This window comes from Uranotaenia lowii, unplaced genomic scaffold, assembly GCF_029784155.1.
Source record: "Uranotaenia lowii strain MFRU-FL unplaced genomic scaffold, ASM2978415v1 HiC_scaffold_891, whole genome shotgun sequence".
NCBI lineage: Eukaryota > Metazoa > Arthropoda > Insecta > Diptera > Culicidae > Uranotaenia > Uranotaenia lowii.
In genome coordinates, this window is record NW_026598857.1 from 1 (window position 1) to 24000 (window position 24000).

The 24000-nt window shown below is 38.6% G+C and overlaps 1 protein-coding gene across 1 annotated transcript; it reads right to left on the reverse strand.

Annotated features, from left to right (window-relative positions):
- Nucleotides 1-30: 30 nt before the first annotated feature.
- On the reverse strand, nucleotides 31-4207 carry LOC129760958 (uncharacterized; the record flags this gene model as incomplete). The annotated part of the gene is made up of 1 exon (XM_055758640.1): nucleotides 31-4207. A coding segment is annotated over exon 1 (4177 nt), but the record flags the coding sequence as incomplete, so codon positions are not given.
- Nucleotides 4208-24000: the final 19793 nt, after the last annotated feature.

Consider the following 24000-nt stretch of genomic DNA (forward strand, 5'->3'; position numbering starts at 1 on the left):
GAATGTTGCTGAGCTGCATGAGCTGAGGACCCGCATGCAGCAGCCGAAGATGGTATTGCTCGAGGATCATCCTGGTGAGCCGATGTCGTGCTGGTAGCACAATAGGGTGCTTTGAGTCGTCTGCTTCTTCCGATTTGCTGAGTCGTCCACCAATCCGAATCAGGCCACTCTTGGAAACGAACGGATGAAACCATCGCAGCTTGGAGCTCCTATGAACAGTTCCATCCTTGGTGAGTGATTTGAGCTCTTCAGCAAATGTTTCTTGCTGAACACTTCGAATAATTCGGATTTCTGCTTCTTTCAGCTCCATCAAAGTGAGTGGTCCGCGCACCGTCTGTTGAGGAGATTTTCTAATAATATTCATAAGACGAAGCCACACTGCAGTGCTCCGGATGAGTTCGTTATAAGAAGAGAATTTAGCAATAAAGAACTCGTTAAATTCCCCCTTCTGGGCGCATGCAGCTGCATGGGCAGTTCGGCGCCTTTCCTCATCTCCTTCCTCGCCCCTCACATCCATTGATTTTGGCCAATTTTCAGCTTCCTTTTCCAACCATGGTGGACCATTCCACCATAAACGATTATGCATGAGCTCTTCCGGTGTGATTCCTCGCGAGATGAGGTCCGCTGGGTTGTCCGATCCTGGAACGTGACGCCATTCACATCCCTCCGTTAAATTTTGTATTTTGGCCACCCTGTTGGCCACGTAGGTTGACCATATGCTTGGTGTCGCTTGAAGCCAGCGCCAAACGCATGTTGAGTCGGTCCAGAAGAAAGTCGATGCGTTTAAATTGAGAACATGTTTCACCTTTTCGAATAGTTCAGCAGCATGGAGAGCGCCAGCCAATTCCAGCCGAGGAATTGATTGACACCGCAAAGGGGAGACTCTAGATTTGGAGGTGAGTATTCTGGTGAGAATCTGTCCTTCATCGTTCGTACTCCGGAGGTACAAGCAGGTTCCGTAAGCCTTTTGAGAAGCGTCGGAGAAGCAGTGAATTTCCACATTCACCGCGTTGGGAATTATGATGCATCGATTGATCCGCAGTTGATTAAGGAGAGGAAGTTGTGAATGGAACCCTTTCCATTCCTCACCCACCGTCGATGGTAGGGGCTCGTCCCAGCCCAAGCACTCGTCTTGATTGTTTTTTAGAGTCCATAATAGCTGCATGAAGATTTTAGCCTTGACGATTGTTGCTCCTATCAGACCAAGAGGATCGAAGAGGGTAGCGATAATTGATAACACGCGCCGTTTGGTAAGTATGTCGTTCGATTCAATAGCAGGAATTTCGAAGCGGAAGCGGAGCTCATCAGTTATGGGCAACCAAGTTAGTCCCAATGTGTTGACCGATGGATCCGGATCAAGAATAATGCCCTTTTCAATTCGAATTGCCAAATCATCATCCGAAAGTCCAACCAGCGCTTCTAAGCAGTTCGAGGCGTGCTTGCGTAACCGAAATCCTCCACAGGCTGTGAGATCCACCAGTTGCTTCCTCAGTATCGTTGCTTCCTCCACCGTGTCCGCCCCGCTGATAACGTCGTCCATGTATGTGTCCTCTCTGAGAGCCTTAGCTGCCAATGGGTAAGTATGCTGCTCATCTTCCGCTAGCTGCTGAAGGGTACGCGTGGCCAGGAATGGTGCTGGTTTCGTGCCATATGTTACGGTGTTTAGCTCGTAGGTAGAAACTTCTTCTAGTGGCGATTCTCTCCAAAGAATTGACTGAAGAGGTTTGTCCTCCGAGAGTATATTTATCTGACGGAACATTTTCTCAATGTCCGAAACCAACATGAACTGTCTGGTACGCGAACGTAGAATGATGGAGCGTAAATCCTGCTGTACGACCGGGCCAACAAGAAGGGTGTCGTTTAGAGAGGTACCGGAAGCCGTCTTACAGGAAGCGTCGAACACTACTCTCAGTTTGGTCGTGGTGCTCGATGATTTGATCACCGGATGGTGAGGTAGGTAACATCTCTTGACTGCAGCGTGGGGTTCAACCTTCTTCATGTGACCCATTTCTTCGTACTCGCGCATGAACGTGGCGTACAGCTTGCGTAGTTCCTCGTCGCGTGCCAATCGACGTTCGGTTGCGTAGAGGCGCCTCAGAGCGATTTCTTTTGATTCACCTAGGTTTTTCAGTTTTGATTCATCCTTGGGTAAGCCGACACAGTAGCGACCGCCTGGTTCTCGTACGATGGTTTTGCAGAACATTTTCTCGCAACGTGATTCTTCAGGTGAGTAGTTGTTGGGAAATTCAATTTCTTCGCTGGACCAAAAGCGAGAAATCAAAGCGTCTAAGTTTTCAGTAGTCGACACGTTGCAGTTGATGCGTAGAGGCTGACTTGGATTGGAATTACCACCGCTGATTACCCATCCGAAGACCGACTCGTTTAGTGATGGTAAGTTGTCGCCTAATGAAAGTTTACGACCCGTAGAGAAGAAATCGAAAAATGCCTCTATTCCTAGGACCACATCGACGCTCGACGAGAAACAAAATGTAGGATCTGCCAGCTCTATACCTTCCGGGAAATTCCATCCTTGTGTGTTGACGTTAGCCGTGGGAAGATTGACGGTAACCTTAGGTAGGACTAGGAAGCTCATGGTGCGTTTGAAATCGGTTGTTCGGGATCGAACGATAGCGTTAACCTTCTGCCTTACTCTCGTACCTGTTTGCCCTATTCCCAGAATAGAGATCTCCACCCTTTGTCGCGGAACCTGAAGCAGTTGATTCATTCGTTCGGAGAGGAAGTTGCTCTCAGAGCCCGAGTCTAAGAGTGCGCGTGCCGGAAATTGATTGCCCTCGACGTCTTGGAGTAGGATTACTGCCGTAGCCAATAGAACCTGTGATGAAAACCGTTGCGATGCAGTGTTAGCCGTAGAATCAGAAGCCGCCAAGTTGGCTGTCTGATTTTGGATAACGTGTAATCCTTCCGCTTCCTCTCGTCTCCTTGGTTGTTCCCTTGACGCCTGCCTTGCCTCCCCGTCGGATTTAAAACAGACCATCGAATGATGCCGAGCCTTGCAGTAACGACACGAGAATTTGGATTGACAATCCTTCGCCTGATGACCTGACCGGAAACAGTTCCTGCAGAGCGCGTGTGATCGAATTAAAGCTTCCCTATCTGCTACCTTAAGCCTTTGGAAAGTCGAGCATGTGTAAAGTGGATGATGTGCGTTACATGCAACACATTGCTTCCCCGAGAATTGGACGGCGTTGTGACTAATTCTTGGCAGCAATCTTGGTCGCGATGGATTGTTGACCAGCTGAGGTCCCCTTGGTTCAGCTTGTTTGGTGGGTAGTGCTTCCAGCACCCGGATGCGACGTTGAAGGAATTCCAATAACTCCTTAATCGTATCCTGTTCGTTTGATGACGACTGCTCCTCCCAACCACGCCTCGTGATTGGATCGAGTCGCGAAGTAAGAAGATTAACCAAAAGGAGATCTTTATATTCGGTTGGCTGAACAATTTGGTCTAAAGTTTGGACTATGCGTTCAAAGGATTCAAATAGCGAATGCAATTCCGAAGCGTTTTCCTTATTGAGGGTAGGCAGATTGAAAAGCGATAAAACCTGGCGTTTCTTCAGATGTTTGTTGTTGTTGTATCTGCGCAAAAGAGTATCCCAAGCAATTTGATAATTGGCTCTGGTGATTTGAAGAGAGTCAATTAAATTTTTGGGTTCCCCTTGGAGGCAGCCTTTGAGGTAGTGGAACTTTTCCACTTCGGGAAGGTCCGTTTTCCAATGGATGAGTGACGTGAAAAGGTCTCGGAAGCTGAGCAACTCATCGATATCCCCGTTAAAAGTTTGGAGTTTGATTTGCGGTAGGCGCACATGGTCTAGCGAATGATGAGCAACCGTTTCGTTTGCACGAGCAGATTGGTCATGACCAGATAGTTCCTGCTTCATCTTCATCTTTTCCATGAGAAAAGATTTGGCATGGTAGAATTTATCGCTGAATTCGAGCCGTTCGTTTTCGTACGCATCGGCTTGCGCGCAGTACTCCTCGTGAGAAATTATAGAAATTATAGTCTCATTGAAACTCTCCCACAAACCATCAAGTTTTTCGAGCCGAACTTCGATCGAGCTGGCCGAACAATCCTCGTTAAACTTCTCCACAAATCTCCAAATATCGTTGAAATTGCATCGAATGAAATTATATTTAGTAGTGAGCACCTCGAGAGGCACTGGGGCAACCTTCTTCGATGCTGCAGGCATTGTAGTTCGCTGTGTCGACGATTTTTACTCGCTGATTAATTGGCACGACGTTCGGTTCCGCTCGTAGATATTTCGGGAAATGGTGAAAGGAATGATGTAGTCTCCAGAATATTCAACTTCGGCTGACATATACTGTGCAGCTTACCTACGAAACTATTAACGGCGCAAAACAACGTACTGTCTCAAAAAATCAGCGTGGAACGTCCTTGGCAATCGTCGGCTCAAACTCAGGCAAAATGTGTGGCGAGGGTTGTAGGAAGGGGGGGATGACCATGTAGTACCAAACTAATAAAGCTTCGGCTGGGCATATACTGCAAAGCTTACCTAGAAGACTATTTATTGCGACCAACTTCCAGAAAGCAATGAAGACTTCAGCCAGAAAGAGTTGCCTCAGCAGGCAACACAGGGATGCGGTGTGTATTGAGTTGAAGAGGATTTATTTTCAATTTAATTTTGTGCGTATATTCTGCAAGCTTCGGTGACATATACTAAGTGTAGTGATTAATTTATCACTCACCTGAGAAACCTTTAATGGCGCCTCCTCTTCGTCTCAGCACACCAGCGGATTTCCTCAAAATTGTGCACCCTAGTGCAGCCAGTCTTCGAAGAACAGTGGTGGGCACCGTCACTCGTTTTTCGGATAGTTGATCGTTGATGATGATTGTGCTCCAGTAGCACGAAAGGCAGGATGAGATGTCGAAATAGGGAGTTAGAATCGTTCTTGTTGGCTTCGACCGGACATATACTGAACTTGTGTAATAATTTAATTACCTTACAAAACAGGTGAATCCGCAGGTTCAGTATCCAGATCGAAGATCCAAAACCAGATTCCAACCGACCGATGAAGAATTGTTCCAATTCTCGATGATGATGAAGCACCCAATCAGCAGTGTGATGGCTCAAGGGATTGCAGTGGAGAGAGAATTCTTTGCATTTGGAATGGTAATGATCAAAATTCAACAACTGCTTAACAAATCGTAACAATTTGCAACATTTGCAACAATTAGCACATTTTCACTCTCTCTGAGCACCGGTTTCTCTCATTTTAACTGAAACCTTCTAATTCTCTCTAACAAATTGTAACAAATTATAACAAATTCAATCATTGGCTTCAAAATTTGTTTGATCATTGACGATGATTCTCCGATTGTCTCAGTCCCCTGTGATGGCTTCACAATAGCATCTTCAGTTGCGATGGCGCCAAGGCGTGGATGATGCGACGCCAACTCAGAGATGCTATGGCGACGAAAGTTGTGTACAATAGCGCCGCTCAAGTAGAATGGCGCCCAGACGGAGATGATGCGACGCCAACTCGGCAGTACGATGGCGTCGAGAGTGATGAACAATACCGCCGTGCAGCAGGTGCAATGGCGATAGGGTATTGTAACCGTTGATGAAAAGCGCCCTGTGCGCTTTTGAATTTACCGGGACGTAGGATGGATCTGGTGGCGATTCCGGATGTTCCTGAGCCGTGTCAGGTCCTCTTCCGGCTCGAAGGACCAAAATGTTGGGTACCTGAATCCTTGGGATGGTTCTTCGATAGCTCAGGTTCGGGGCAGGCACCAACATCGACCGGGTGGGATTTTGAGCAGTGGAGATTGTGCACTGTATAGCACTTAGCAGCAACCACAGAATGTTCGGAGTTGTTCTCGAAATAAGTTAACGGCGATTTAACAAACTCAACACACGTTTAATTACCGTAAATAATTTAATGACCATATTTTACATAAAATCACAACTCTTTAATTTGACTTAATTTATTACAAACTACTATCTAAACATTCAACATAGATCCTAAATACTACGTCCGAGATTGGAGATGGCCCAATCGCAACTAGTTGATCATCTCCTCTGTTGACTACCAGCATCCCGATGGCCTGGCTGTTGATCGACGTAGATGACGTCATAGGTCGTCGGGTCCAGTTGAGATGATCGCTATTATTCCGCTCTCTTATCAGTTCCGTTGTTATCATTCTTCGCTTTATCAGTCGTCGCGGCTATCGGTTGATATCTCACGGATGTGAGATGTGGTATGGGAACCTCGGGGTGATATGTCCACTTCGCTCTCCAACAACAATTTTGACAATTTTGACAATTTTGACAATTTTGACAATTTTGACAATTTTGAAAATTTTGACAATTTTGACAATTTTGACAATTTTGACAATTTTGACAATTTTGACAATTTTGACAATTTTGACAATTTTGACAATTTTGACAATTTTGACAATTTTGACAATTTTGACAATTTTGACAATTTTGACAATTTTGACAATTTTGACAATTTTGACAATTTTGACAATTTTGACAATTTTGACAATTTTGACAATTTTGACAATTTTGACAATTTTGACAATTTTGACAATTTTGACAATTTTGACAATTTTGACAATTTTGACAATTTTAACAATTTTGACAATTTTGACAATTTTGACAATTTTGACAATTTTGACCATTTTGACCATTTTGACAATTTTGACAATTTTGACAATTTTGACAATTTTGACAATTTTGACAATTTTGACAATTTTGACAATTTTGACAATTTTGACAATTTTGACAATTTTGACAATTTTGACAATTTTGACAATTTTGACAATTTTGACAATTTTGACAATTTTGACAATTTTGACAATTTTGACAATTTTGACAATTTTGACAATTTTGACAATTTTGACAATTTTGACAATTTTGACAATTTTGACAATTTTGACAATTTTGACAATTTTGACAATTTTGACAATTTTGACAATTTTGACAATTTTGATAATTTTTACAATTTTGACAATTTTGACAATTTTGACAATTTTGACAATTTTGACAATTTTGACAATTTTGACAATTTTGACAATTTTGACAATTTTGACAATTTTGACAATTTTGACAATTTTGACAATTTTGACAATTTTGACAATTTTGACAATTTTGACAATTTTGACAATTTTGACAATTTTGACAATTTTGACAATTTTGACAATTTTGACAATTTTAACAATTTTGACAATTTTGACAATTTTGACAATTTTGACAATTTTGACAATTTTGACAATTTTGACAATTTTGACAATTTTGACAATTTTGACAATTTTGACAATTTTGACAATTTTGACAATTTTGACAATTTTGACAATTTTGACAATTTTGACAATTTTGACAATTTTGACAATTTTGACAGTTTTGACAATTTTGACAATTTTGACTGACAATTTTGACAATTTTGACAATTTTGACTATTTTGACAATTTTGACAATTTTGACAATTTTGACAATTTTGACAATTTTGACAATTTTGACAATTTTGACAATTTTGACAATTTTGACAATTTTGACAATTTTGACAATTTTGACAATTTTGACAATTTTGACAATTTTGACAATTTTGACAATTTTGACAATTTTGACAATTTTGACAATTTTGACAATTTTGACAATTTTGACAATTTTGACAATTTTGACAATTTTGACAATTTTGACAATTTTGACAATTTTGACAATTTTGACAATTTTGACAATTTCGACAATTTTGACTATTTTGACAATTTTGACAATTTTGACAATTTTGACAATTTTGACAATTTTGACAATTTTGACAATTTTGACAATTTTGACAATTTTGACAATTTTGACAATTTTGACAATTTTGACAATTTTGACAATTTTGACAATTTTGACAATTTTGACAATTTTGACAATTTTGACAATTTTGACAATTTTGACAATTTTGACAATTTTGACAATTTTGACAATTTTGACAATTTTGACAATTTTGACAATTTTGACAATTTTGACAATTTTGACAATTTTGACAATTTTGACAATTTTGACAATTTTGACAATTTTGACAATTTTGACAATTTTGACAATTTTGACAATTTTGACAATTTTGACAATTTTGACAATTTTGACAATTTTGACAATTTTGACAATTTTGACAATTTTGACAATTTTGACAATTTTGACAATTTTGACAATTTTGACAATTTTGACAATTTTGACAATTTTGACAATTTTGACAATTTTGACAATTTTGACAATTTTGACAATTTTGACAATTTTGACAATTTTGACAATTTTGACAATTTTGACAATTTTGACAATTTTGACAATTTTGAAAATTTTGACAATTTTGGCAATTTTGATAATTTACTAGAAAGCTCTGGGCAATTGATTTTTGAAAGGGAAAGCAAAAATCCATCATTCGCCCCCAAACTAACCCGTGACGATTAACTCGTTTCTTTTATAACTCTTTCATGCTTCAAGGAAAACTTTCTGGCCGGGTCGTGCTTTTACCGTTGGCTTCATGCTGAAAATGATGATGGTGCAGTGTCGAAAAAGCACAGAAGTAAATGCAATCATTTCGAAGGCAAAAATAGTTGTCTGCTGATTATTTTGGTACGTGACGAGCTGGAAGGAAAATTGCCATTCGTGTAATAACATCATCAACAGTTGGGAGAAGGAAAAATCAATAACGCTTCAATTTCCAGCTCATTTGAGAAGCACGTTTAGCGCATTAAAAATCTATGATACTCGCTAGATGAGGATAATAACGAACATAAAATTTCCAAAATCATATTATCTTTATATTTGTTCAATTGGATTCATTATCAACCAAAATTTCCAAAAGCACAAGTTAGTTTGGAAAAGGATATAAGACTTTCGGATATGTGGAGATCTTAGGATAAGTATTTCTGTAAAAAACAACTACCCCATAATAAGAAATCATCAATGACAGTTGATGAGTGAATTCGAAAAGCAAACAATGACACAATACAATTGGCCACACGTCAATCGAAGCGTCTAACCATTGTCGACCATTATCGGCGTCAGCTGCGAAGAGGCAAAACGAGACGTAACATAGCTCAATGTGTCGAGATTGACTGCACCCTGATAGATTGGGCTCGAATTCAGCCATCGCAACACTAATTGAAGGTTAGTCAAATGGCAGTTGATATCCATTCTCACAAATAGTTCAGTCAATTTTCAACCTTCGTCGTCGGTACCTTCCTTATTTATGAAGCCCTTAGTTTTTTTTAGCTCCAAATTCCAACTTTCCTCACATTCCGACTAACGCAACGCAATAATGGTGGGACCTGCGCCGAAGAATGTTTCCTCCCATCAACCATCAAACTGGGCACCAGAAGACGTGAGGAGGGTCGATACGGGAGGGAAAAAAACTAGTCTAAGATGAAAACAAAAAATACCGCCAGGCCGGAAAAGGGACCATCATGTTTCATCGGCCGACATTCTTCTTTTATAACGTCGTCGTCGTCGGTTTCTACCTGTGCCTGTACGCTCAATAAAGAGTGGACCATAAATTAATGGAGGACATCATATTACATTTCCTTCTTTCGGGTTGCCCTTTTTTCCTCATTTCGACCTTTCTTTCCGACTCTTCTTAATCTATCATCACAATGTTATCGAATCGAATAAAACCTAGTTTTTTCCATTGTTGGGTCGGTTTTTACTTTCGTGGGTCCCGAAACCAGTAGGCGGCCTCCGAGTAGTGGCTGATCCTATTTGGGAAAGAATGAAAGCCCGAGAAGAAAAGAACATGGCCTACATGAAGGCAAAAAGGTGAAAAACCGCCTTTCCGAAGGTTCCCATCGTTTCTATGGGTGCTTGGGATCGGGCGTATGGGAAAAATTCTTGCATTTTGAGAAAAGTTTTGAAATTCACCGTTCAAACTACATAATATTTATCGGATACTCCCGTACGAACTCCGTTTCGCTTTTAACTTCAGATGCGTGATGAGTGTGTAAAAAAGGTAATTGAGATGCATTTTCACGACAATATTGCATAAGATATTAACAGTAACATAAGATATTAAACAGTATTTGTAAAAGACACTTTTGATTGTCTATCAAACACTTTTGATTGTCTATCAAACCCCCGTGCACAAATTTTTCGCTTGTTCGGATGCACAATCACGCAATCATTGCTTAAATATGAAACAGATGATATGAAATCTCAATTGCATAACGCATAATAACGAAATAACTGCAAAAATGTTAAGAAGTTTATATGGACGTCCCGTTTTCTATCCTTTGATTCAGAATATGAAATCAGAAATCCGTTGTTCATTTTGTAAAACTCCCGTGCAAAAAATTCCGTCTCGATTCGATGCACAGTAAGATAATTATTGCAGAAACATTGAAAAATCAAAACGACCTCTTTTTCAAACCACGATCCAAAAATTGACACCTGTGATCAATTACTTTTACTGTAAAACTCCTATGTGCCAATTTTCATTACAATACTATGTACAATCAACACAATATTGCAAAAACTGTGAACAAATTATATGGACGACCCATTTCAACGTCCTCCAACTCAAATTTTGAAACCTGAAAGCAATAGAGCGTCCGTCAAATCTCCTCTATGTGGAAAATTACATCACAATCCGATGTATATTAACGCCAATTTTGGAAAAACATTGAACAGTTGATATGGACGACCCCTTTGGCTGACCCTTGACCCCAAATTTAATACCTGGAATCAATTGCTTTTCACTCAAAACTTCTGTGATGCAATTTTCTTCAGAATCAAATGTATTATAACGCCAATATCGCAAAAACATCAAACAGTGGATATGGACGACCTGTTTTGCCGATCACTGTTCCTAACTTTGATACCTAAAATCGATTTCTCGCTCCTCAAAACACTTGAGTGCAAATTTTCATCACAATCCGATTTATAATAACGTAAATATAGCTAAAACAATATTGGCCATGTATGGACGATCCCTTTCAAAATGCGTCATCCGAAAATCTAAAAACTTTTTTCGTCATCCCTTGTTCTAATGAGAATATATGCCAAATTTTAGCTCTCTAGGTCTTAAGACGTCGGCCTATAGAGGCAAACGAACATACATACAGAAATTTCTTTTTAAATATTGAGATAATAGAATGTTTTGGTTAAGAAATGGAAAAGTTTTTTACCATAGGTGCAAGGAATCGCCTCATTTTCGCAAAGTTGACGATTGCGTGTATGCCATAAATAGATTATTATAAATAATTATCATCAACCACATTATCATTCATTGAAAAAAAAACATGCAAAATGCATATGGTAATTGACTACTGGTGAACGGTTTCACCTCAATTTCTTCGTAGTTTTTATATTAATGTAGTATTCATTCACCGCAATTCTTTCAAAAGTATCTTTTTCCCATACTTTAGGACCAAAAGTATGGGAAAATATTCTTTTTAAAGTTTTTTAATTTCTTAACAGTTGTAAACTGTTACCACTAAATTGCCCTCAGTTTTTTTTTAAAAGAGAAGTATTGGACCAAAAAGTAACCGAAATTGAAGAAACAGGATGCAGCCACCTAGAACACTATTTAGACGAAGAAAAAGTTGGAAAATCGTATCAACATCATGACTGAAAAAAGTGTGACCAGCTGATAGGAGATATCATTTCTCATTTCACATTTTTCTTACAAAAAACGATGAATAATAACAGGCAACAAAATGCTGTCAAAATGTTGAATATCCAACTAGTAGGAAATGAGCTATCAGGAAAAGATAGTATGTCATTTCTAAAACGGCAAAGCTTTAAGTAGAGGAGAGTGGGGAAACGTGGGCCACTTTAAATATCTCAGCTGTGTGTTGAGAAAAAAATCTTAATTCAACTGTCATCGTCGTCGCTTTGCGCAAGCATGTTTTTCTATGTGTTGTTGACTTATGTACGCATCATATGTTCGTTTTATTTGACTAGCATAGAAAAATGTACTTACATAATTAAACAAGCACTCACAAATTGCGTCCGCGGGAGACCTAAAGTACATAACAAAAATTCGCTCATACGCTTATGATCTTAGTTCTGTCATGTTCTTTCAGGTGGAAAAAGAATTTCTGATGAAACATCAATAAGTCACACAAAAGCAACCAATTTGCAAATCATAGCTTGTGGGGAATCGTGGGCCACATTTTGTTGGGTATCTTGGGCCACCTATATGTTGGTGTTTTTAAATATACACATTCAGAACTTAAAATACGTTATTACTATCTGTATAGTTTTCTTATGCCTACTGAGTTATGAAAAATGTTTAGTCTATCTTTTCTAAAGCGATAGAGACGAACATAAATCTTATATTAGGAAATTTGCCAAATCGTTCGCGAGTCAGGGTTTAGGAACTATTCGATCATAAACAACTCTCTTTTTTGTTTCCTCATCTGAAATTGCTGTAAAATAATTAAATGAATTATTAAATTTCAGTTTTGGGTCAACTCATAAACTTTGCACGTTATCTAGTCAATTCGGATCTGGTGGCCCACGTTTCTCCACAGTTTTTCAAAATAAAAACAAACTAATTTTTAAACAGTCAGAGCTCGGGAAATCGATGGGAATAAAAAAAAAATCCTAATGATACCTTAAAAATGTAGAAAACCATTCCATTGATTTTTTTTCTTTTTTTCTTTTATAATAAAGAAGTTATGAAGCAAAGAAAAAAAGTGGCCCATGATACCCCACTCTTCCCTACATATTTGGTTGTTGGACTAGGACTAATCAGTTTGGATTTTTTTGAATCATGAAATTTTCAATGATAAAAGTCAGACTAAGAAATAAAAAAAGTGAAATGAAAAAAATGCAGTTCTACTGATTTAGACCACAATGAATCGCTTAGGTAGAGGCTTAAGCTTAGGTAAATCGAGAACTAAAAAAATTCTCCTCGATTAATTGCTAAACCAATCCATTTCGGATAGTAACTTACGGAACCCAATTCCGAACCTGGCAGCTTTTCACTGCCGTTTTTGGTTTACCTTATCGGCCACTTTCAGGAGCAAATGTCAACCTCATGTCTTGCTGATTCTGTGGTTAATAAATATTCATGGAAAGTGCGTGGTGCTGACCTACGGAACGATGCTTCGGTAATCCCAAGAACGAAGACGGTTGATGGTGGGCCAAGAAAATTGAACCTGTCAGGCAAATTTATTTCCATTCCTGTTTTTTTTCTGGTCAAAATAAAAAAGGGCCCACAACCAGCAAGGGATGGATGACCAGGGGCGCGACCATTCTTTCGTCCACCAAATGTGCCACCGCATCTTATCCTCGAGACCATTGATAATTGCGCCTTTGTTACACCTTCGGGGTCCCTGCGGAAGGGCGCAAATAGTTGGAAGAAGAAGAAGCACCAAACGGTCAGTTGTCGAATGTCAGTTTGCTGAATGACGTTCGTTGTTTGAAATTTATTATCCTTCTTTGGTCGGTCTGACTGAGCTGGGTTGATCGTTCGATTGGTTCCGATTGGGACCTTTTTGGTTCTGTGGCAGGTTTCTTGAAGGCTCTGCTCTCCTTGAAGCCACACGGCCTTGCATGTGCAGGGATCACAATTTGTGTAAATTGCCACAAAATCCCAAACCCATCTGCATTTGCAAGTAGATATAGAATGAGGAGGACGAATGCGACAACCATGAAATCCGGTAAGGTCAATGCGTTAAATCCTTCTTCCTTTTTCAGAACTTTTGACTTACGTCGTTTGCAAAAAGCAAAAAAAAAGTAAACTGTTCACCTTTTTTCTATTTTCTTCTTTCAGCTAGCAAGACACGGTGGGAGTTTTGCTGTCAAGTGATGTCAGTCACTTGTTATCCAATTTGGAACGGGATCTGTTACGGTGTAGGAATTTCGAAGCCCAACCAGAAAGGTGAAGCTGGTCCTGATTGATTTTTATCTTCTGTTTTCATATTCTCAAAAAATCCTGTCAGTAAAGCGTAAATGTTTTCCCTAGAACCATTCGTTCCGTTTCGTTCCGTTTCCATTTCGGTCACGGCCAAGAGAGTCCAGATCTTAAGCCCAGGAGTTGGGTGCGTGTGTTGCCAAAACAAGAACGAACAATATTTTGACTTTTTAATCGGATCTCTGACCATGGCGTGGCCAATGCAATGGCAAAGCAAGGCGAATGGAAAGGTGAAATATTTGGGATAATTTTTCTCCTAAACTGGCAGACAGGCTCAGCTGCGGTTTTGGGATGGTAAATGGGATTTCTTGCGAGGTTTCTCCTGAATTTATCCATCAATTAGGTGGAATTTTAGATGTTTTTCCTCGGAAACCCAAATATTTGGTTCCTAATCGCATTTTGTTTTTTTAATGATATCCTCAAGTCAAATCGGAAAATGTAAGCTTCAGTCATAATCTAGATTATTCTCATCCTTATTCGGAAACTCAAAACTAATAATCGTATCTAAAATTATGTTCAAATGAAAGGTGTAAAATAATTTTATTTGAAGTGTATCTATTTTTTGAAAAAAAAAATCGTTTACTTAAACGTGGTTGTTGCAATTCGCACTTTTGAAACATTTTTTTTTAACAAAAACAACAAAAACGTTAAAAATGACAAAAGTGACAAAAGTGACAAAAATGACAAAAATGACAAAAATGACAAAAATGACAAAAATGACAAAAATGACAAAAATGACAAAAATGACAAAAATGACAAAAATGACAAAAATGACAAAAATGACAAAAATGACAAAAATGACAAAAATGACAAAAATGACAAAAATGACAAAAATGACAAAAATGACAAAAATGACAAAAATGACAAAAATGACAAAAATGACAAAAATGACAAAAATGACAAAAATGACAAAAATGACAAAAATGACAAAAATGACAAAAATGACAAAAATGACAAAAATGACAAAAATGACAAAAATGACAAAAATGACAAAAATGACAAAAATGACAAAAATGACAAAAATGACAAAAATGACAAAAATGACAAAAATGACAAAAATGACAAAAATGACAAAAATGACAAAAATGACAAAAATGACAAAAATGACAAAAATGACAAAAATGACAAAAATGACAAAAATGACAAAAATGACAAAAATGACAAAAATGACAAAAAATGACAAAAATGACAAAAATGACAAAAATGACAAAAATGACAAAAATGACAAAAATGACAAAAATGACAAAAATGACAAAAATGACAAAAATGACAAAAATGACAAAAATGACAAAAATGACAAAAATGACAAAAATGACAAAAATGACAAAAATGACAAAAATGACAAAAATGACAAAAATGACAAAAATGACAAAAATGACAAAAATGACAAAAATGACAAAAATGACAAAAATGACAAAAATGACAAAAATGACAAAAATGACAAAAATGACAAAAATGACAAAAATGACAAAAATGACAAAAATGACAAAAATGACAAAAATGACAAAAATGACAAAAATGACAAAAATGACAAAAATGACAAAAATGACAAAAATGACAAAAATGACAAAAATGACAAAAATGACAAAAATGACAAAAATGACAAAAATGACAAAAATGACAAAAATGACAAAAATGACAAAAATGACAAAAATGACAAAAATGACAAAAATGACAAAAATGACAAAAATGACAAAAATGACAAAAATGACAAAAATGACAAAAATGACAAAAATGACAAAAATGACAAAAATGACAAAAATGACAAAAATGACAAAAATGACAAAAATGACAAAAATGACAAAAATGACAAAAATGACAAAAATGACAAAAATGACAAAAATGACAAAAATGACAAAAATGACAAAAATGACAAAAATGACAAAAATGACAAAAATGACAAAAATGACAAAAATGACAAAAATGACAAAAATGACAAAAATGACAAAAATGACAAAAATGACAAAAATGACAAAAATGACAAAAATGACAAAAATGACAAAAATGACAAAAATGACAAAAATGACAAAAATGACAAAAATGACAAAAATGACAAAAATGACAAAAATGACAAAAATGACAAAAATGACAAAAATGACAAAAATGACAAAAATGACAAAAATGACAAAAATGACAAAAATGACAAAAATGACAAAAATGACAAAAATGACAAAAATGACAAAAATGACAAAAATGACAAAAATGACAAAAATGACAAAAATGACAAAAATGACAAAAATGACAAAAATGACAAAAATGACACAAATGACAAAAATGACAAAAATGACAAAAATGACAAAAATGACAAAAATGACAAAAATGACAAAAATGACAAAAATGACAAAAATGACAAAAATGACAAAAATGACAAAAATGACAAAAATGACAAAAATGACAAAAATGACAAAAATGACAAAAATGACAAAAATGACAAAAATGACAAAAATGACAAAAATGACAAAAATGACAAAAATGACAAAAATGACAAAAATGACAAAAATGACAAAAATGACAAAAATGACAAAAATGACAAAAATGACAAAAATGACAAAAATGACAAAAATGACAAAAATGACAAAAATGACAAAAATGACAAAAATGACAAAAATGACAAAAATGACAAAAATGACAAAAATGACAAAAATGACAAAAATGACAAAAATGACAAAAATGACAAAAATGACAAAAATGACAAAAATGACAAAAATGACAAAAATGACAAAAATGACAAAAATGACAAAAATGACAAAAATGACAAAAATGACAAAAATGACAAAAATGACAAAAATGACAAAAATGACAAAAATGACAAAAATGACAAAAATGACAAAAATGACAAAAATGACAAAAATGACAAAAATGACAAAAATGACAAAAATGACAAAAATGACAAAAATGACAAAAATGACAAAAATGACAAAAATGACAAAAATGACAAAAATGACAAAAATTACAAAAATTACAAAAATGACAAAAATGACAAAAATGACAAAAATGACAAAAATGATGACAAAAATGACAAAAATGACAAAAATGATAAAAATGACAAAAATGACAAAAATGACAAAAATGACAAAAATGACAAAAATGACAAAAATGACAAAAATGACAAAAATGACAAAAATGACAAAAATGACAAAAATGACAAAAATGACAGAAATGACAAAAATTACAAAAATTACAAAAATGACAAAAATGACAAAAATGACAAAAATGACAAAAATGATGACAAAAATGACAAAAATGACAAAAATGTCAAAAATGACAAAAATGATAAAAATGACAAAAATGACAAAAATGACAAAAATGACAAAAAATGACAAAAATGACAAAAATGACAAAAATGACAAAAATGACAAAAATGACAAAAATGACAAAAATGACAAAAATGACAAAAATGACAAAAATGACAAAAATGACAAAAATGACAAAAATGACAAAAATGACAAAAATGACAAAAATGACAAAAATGACAAAAATGACAAAAATGACAAAAATGACAAAAATGACAAAAATGACAAAAATGACAAAAATGACAAAAATGACAAAAATGACAAAAATGACAAAAATGACAAAAATGACAAAAATGACAAAAATGACAAAAATGACAAAAATGACAAAAATGACAAAAATGACAAAAATGACAAAAATGACAAAAATGACAAAAATTACAAAAATTACAAAAATTACAAAAATGACAAAAATGACAAAAAATGACAGAAATGACAAAAATTACAAAAAAAAATCTACAAAAAATGACAAAAATTTAAAAAAGTTTACAAAAAAATACTATAATTTTCAATTTTTTTTATAAAATTATCCAAGTTTATAAAAGTAGCGAAAACAATTAAGAAATTAGCTAATTCATTTATCTGAGCTAACGGTCATAAATTCAATCCTTGGAGTCAAACGAGCTCTTTCGAGTTTTTCAATTTCAGATGAATTGATAGGGCCTCAAATTTTCAAATATGAATCAAACAGGCTAGAGTTTTTTCTTTGAAAAGCTTAGACTAGAATTTACCACGCTATTTTATCAATGGGAAGTCCAACTGTAGGAGCAATTATCCGCTTGCATGTCCTCAGCATGCGCACAGTAATTGACGATAATTAAATGTTAATATTTTTTATGCTGCTGCTGCTGCTTCGAATCACTTGTAGAGAAAACTTGTCTGAACTGTTCAGAAATAGAGTAAAGTTAAAAAACAGTTGAAAACAATTTCACGTGTATAACAGACGAGGAGGGGCTTCTGGAATGGAAGGATGGGAAGTGGATAATGTTTAAATCACACGCAATTTACAACATGGTTTATCCCCTCTCGCTACTCCTTTTTGTTTGCTTTCGATGATCAACGCTCCGAGTTGACTGAGCTTAACAAACGCAATCTCTTAATCGACGAATGTTGCTTGCGCTAACTGGCAATTCAAGTTTGCGCTGAACAGTTCGAACCATCAACCGGATAATGACTCGAACAGATCCGAAACGGGGGATTCTCTTCAGCCTTCATCCTTCCACCTTCTTCAAACCTCAGATCGAGGTTGTTTTCATTCGGAAGCAGATCTTGGGACGATGAAATTTGCTGTTGTCTGTCGCTTGTTTGCCAATTGAGTTTCAAAGATTTTATTCATTAAGGAATCTTTTCATAAATATGCGAAAATAATCTGAAAATTGGGATTTTTTTAACGTCGATAGTTGTATTTAAAATATTTCCCATGAACTTAAAGTAAAAGTAATGCAATTCATACCTTTGAATTTCTTTCACACCCTCTCACTTCAAATCATTCTTTATGCACTGATACTGCGTTGACAAAACTCCAGTGACCACAAACCGTCTCATAAAACCACAAAGATTACACCCCATCAAAAAGTGGCACTGCTGGCGCGCACGGTCACTGGAAATAGGCTTATAGAAGGCTCCATAAACCGAGAGCTTTGAATTCCTTTCCAACGCCCACGCAAGTGGGCCTGCAATGGGAACAGAAGGCAGCCAGACACTTACGTATCAGTCCGTCAACTATTTTATTGTTTTTATCCCGCGGTGTCGGCGAGCGAAGAAACCCTCCAGATACGATTTCTCAGCTTCCATCCGGGACGATCCATGGCCAAGACGCCGCCCGCCGACATACTTAGGAAAATAATGTCCACTTCCAAAGGCGCAGGGGTTCGTCGCTTTTATCTTGTCTGGAAGCGGTTGGTTTTATGCTCCCTACTTATAGCGGGATAGATGACGTTCCCGGTCACCGGTCTCTAAGTGCCCGGAGTCCGACGCGGATCCTTCGTTCGTCGACACCTTTTTTGTTCACCGATTATCACCTAGCTGCCTAGCTAGACGACAAACATAGCGATTGAATCCGGGAGACCGTCAGAGTGCTTCCGAGGATGAGATAAGATAGGTAACCGTCGCTGCATAGACTTACAAAAAAAAGGAAAAAATATTCAAGTTTTAGAAAAAAACAACATTTACAGGTTTGCTGATAAAGCATAATTCATCTTGAATCTGGACGCACTGTATATTGTACCACAGCGCTCTTAGTGGTCGGATCTGGAATTTTGACAGTACTTTGTTTTCGAACGTTTCCTCTATCAGTGCTGAAAATTTCATTACGATTCGTTTTGTTTCAAAAAAGTTACACATAATTTCAGCCGCGAGATGAAATTTAATGTTGGACACCCACGTCAAAAACCCGACGTTCAAAAATCGCGAAATTGTTATAAATGGTCAAATCGACCGTGTGCAGTGTTTTGTTAAGATGCATACTATCGATCGGCAGGTTCATACCAAGCGTCAAAGTGGATGTAAGGATCGGAAACTGCATTTGAAGGTGTTGAGAACGATCAAGGCAAACCCAGGGCAGTCAGACTATGCCATCGCCAAGAAATTCATCAACATCAACCCACCCAACTGCCCTCAATTCCGCCCTATCGAAAAATTTTGGGCAATTGTCAAGCAGAAGATGAAGAAGAATGGTAGGACGACTCGAGATGCAACAGAGATGAAGAGATTGTGTAAAAAATGGCCACAGAGGTCAGCGAATAGGGGTTTTTTTTTATTAGTTGTTAACCCCGGTGGTAAATCCATTTTATGGATTGCATTCCAAGGCGCGGCGAGCCACCGCGTCCCCCACGTTTGCTACTCTGGGTCCATGGGTGCAATTGGACGACTCATGATACAATGCTAAGGAACACTGTACCCCTTACGCCATAAAGTCCATCTGGGCAACTGACCTTTGTTCCCACTTCGAACTGTTTGACACACTTTGCTTCAATAGTGGGGGAGGTCAATTCGCGCTGGTGCGCTCCCAGGCAATACTCGTTTCCGAATCCTCTGTCAGCAATACCTCATTCTAACACAACTCGATGCGCAACCCCTCCTCTGACGAGTTAGGACCCGACATCTCATCGTGTGAACGCAGTGCAACTACTAACTTTGTGAACCCAGTCCAGGAAGTCCGGAAACACAAAGCGAGTTGTCGACGACTTTTTCTCTGTTCAAACACGCGGGTAGGGGGGGTAAGCCCCCTGAGCCACGTGTAGGACTCAGACTCCTACGAACTCACAAGTAGTGTTGACTTAAGCCACCACTCAGCGCAATTACTCGATCTTCAAGTCGGGTGCTTGATTCACCCGGAGCGCAGATCGAGCTATAGACCGCCCTCATCAGGTCACACTCGCGGTTTAGGCGCATCAATTCCCGAAACGCGTGTCGAACCCTGCCACCTCCGGCTTAAACTGTGCCTCTCTGACACCGACATGTAAAACACGTCCCTAAGTGATCGGCCCACCATTGGCCACCACTTTGCGCATTTATTCTTTTTGCGAGTCGGGTCTATACCCACCGAAGCGCAAAACGAGTTGGCGATCGCTCTCCCTCCGGTCACGTCCGCATATCAGGGTCATGACCCCCCAAGGGCGTGATGGACCCTCACGCTCAAACCCAAGTACTGGTACCTAAGTACCCGGGTGCACCACTTCTTCCGCGCGGGTTTGGCAGACCCGTCGACAGCCTCTAGTGGGTTTAGTGTAGCTCTCTTGGGCGTACATCTGTAATACGCCGGACTTGCAGACACGTTTCCACTCTGCACCACGGGGAGGTACGGGAACTACGTCGCAGACCCAGCGAATAGGGTGTCCAAACTACGATGAATGGTACTCAACGAAAAGTTCGAAATTTCATCAACACAACATCGGAATATTTTTTTTTATTATTTTTCCTTTAAAGTGCAATAAAAACCCTACATCGTGCAGGTAACAGATTTACGGTAGCAATAGTGGCTGGTTTGTGGAGGTGATTGCGGCGGGAGTGAGGAGCACAGAGTTATAGTCTTCGGTGAAGAGGGTTGCGTGCGGGGTGGGAGAGCTTTGGCGGTGGGGTGGTCGTTGCAACAATCAACCACTTATCCCAAACGCAAAATTAATAGGTTGATTGACTAACCTCTTGGACCGGGCAGGCGGTCAACTCAATGTGCTGTGATGATCTTGGAACAAAAAACGGGCGAACACGAAATTATTGCGACACCGAAAATGTCATGCCAATTTACTCATGTTAAGAATCAAACCAAAATTTTAGGGTAATTTTATACATAAATTTGCTTAAAAAATAAAAAAAAAAAGTTAATCGATGGAACCTGTAACAATCCCTTATGTTACAGCCCGCTCAGTCACATGGACTCGCCAAAGAACACCCAGGGTCGGCTCACTAGCCCAAGAAAAGACTCAAAGTTAGAGTGCCGGAACCAAACCATTTATTAGGCTATCTTAACTTTTTGGCACTTTCCCTGAATCCCTAACCTGGCCTAAGTTCCCTAACTTCTCAATTACAATCGACTTACGGTTCTTGTGTGTGGTGTGTCGTGTAAGGGCCCGTCGATGCGCGCTGCTGCTTGCCTTGGCTTTCCGCTGCTCGGTGCTGTACCGCCGTTCGTGGTCACCGTGGTCAAGACCACCAACGCTCTCCAGGACAAATGGGTACCTCGATGTCAAACTCCAGACTTCGGGAGGATTTAACTGCAACAGTTGAACGACTATGGAACCACCTGGATACACCGTCGGCCTCTGTCTCCGTTTCTGGACCCGATAGACCTTGCTGCTATCGCGGTCCCAGTTTCGACGTGGTTAAGGCGAAGTAGCTTTGATATCGGCTCTTCAGTGTGATTGAGGACCTCGTGTATTAGTCCAACACGAAGATCAGGCCACTCAACCTGGGTTCGGTCGATTCGATAATTTTTCCGGCTGTGCCCGATAGTTATTGGCGCTATCGTGGTTTCAGCCTCTCGACACTCGGATTATCGCGACGGGTAAAGACGTCCCGTTTAACCGCGCGAGACACTATTTTAAAGTTTAACTTTCTGCACTGCAGCTTAGATTTTTGGGTGTTAGCTGCCTCGAGGTCTCGATCCAAGTGGAAGAGGAAGTTGCTTAACGCAATTTTCCCTCCTCCTAGATTTTCCTCCAGACTCGTCTAAATTGTTTTTAGACGACTCCTGGAGTTTTCAGGGGTGTGTCGTGGTTCGTGTGGTGTTGTAGAAGGCTGAATACAGTACCTGACATGTGTATTTTGTGTTGTTTTTATTTATTCATTGTGCCATTTCTCCTGTCAGATATTCTAGCTATGAAATTTCACTGTTTTTTATTTATTTATTTTTAGAATATTTATTATGATTTTAATTTGTTGCTTTGCTAGGTGAAATTTCCTTAAAACTACCCTAAACTCCTAAATAAAATAAACGATTTGGTCAGCTCCCCTGGGTGCCCCTTTGCTAGCGTGGCCGTAACATATGTAACAAGTGCTCGGTTAGTGATGTCAGTGTTTGTTGGAATTTTTGTTCGCGTAAACTTTAAATGTGCCAAGAAGATTCTTTGCTTGTGGAGAAGCTGACCTACGTCGAAGTTCGCCCCAAACCCCTAAGCACCAACCTGACAACAGAGCTCAACGTCATGCTTCGCAACCTCACTACCAGATGGCGGTAGTGTAACGCGGCGAAAAGGCGAAGCGAATTGAGGATCGAAATGGGGCGAAAGAACGGTGACGTCTAAGAACTTTTTACGCGGCTACGGGATCAAAGACCTGCCGAAAATCGGCCATTTTCACTACCATCGACTACAACAGCACATCGTAGACAGCGTGCAGTGTCTAGTAGTGAAGAATAAAATTCCGGAATACACCGATTATCAGGATATCCAGGTAAACACGAACCTCTACCCCGTAACCGCAGTGACCACCGTTCTTCAACGCCAACCTAAAACCCCATTTCGATTTCTCCAGGACCCTGAGGTTTTACCTTTGTAAAAGGTGTTGTTCGTCCCGAGTGAGATCCGCCATTGCTGCCGTCGCTCCCTAATCCAGTGGCCATACTCAGCGAAGCGCTATTGCCGCCTAAATCCACCTACGGTCAGCAACCGAGACTTCGGTCCGTCAACCACCCGAGCATCGGTCAGTGAGTGCTGTGAAGGTCTCCCGCCGCCCGGTGTTTCCCAAGATCGTCAGCCCGTCAACAACGCAGCTGAGGTTACCGACCTACAACCAACTTGGTCCGGTATTGGGGTTGGTAAACCGTCAGGCCGGTTAGACGAAGGAGGTGTATCGCCGTTCAACCGACGCATCCGTGGTGCCATTGCCGATACGAGGTAGGAGGTAGACATAAGGGGGGGGACGTTGTCCCAAGTGTGCACTTACCAAAACCAGGGTAAAAATAAACGTGGGAGGTTTCAAAGCAGATAAGGTGTTTTCTTGGCTAGCCGAATCGCTCTTAGCATAAGCCGACCCTGAGGCAAATATAGGGGAGTTTCAGCACCGCTGAACCCGCTAGCCGACACATGGTTATACATAGTGCACGCTAACTTTTGGCTACCCCTTAAAGGCGTAAAATTGACCCTTTATTGAGAACCCCCATGATCTGTCAAATAACGGGTCATTATATCGGATCAATATTACCCCTTATTTTAAAAGGCTCGATTCCCTTCAAAAAGGGCAGTTTTAGATGCGTTACATTAAAAGCGTTGAATTCGGCATGATGAGAGATCTCATCAACATCGATGTTGTGGTAAGTTTTAATTGTAAAAATTTGAATTGTATTCTTTCCTATTTATATTCATTCATTTTATTTCAGCAGCACAGCAAAG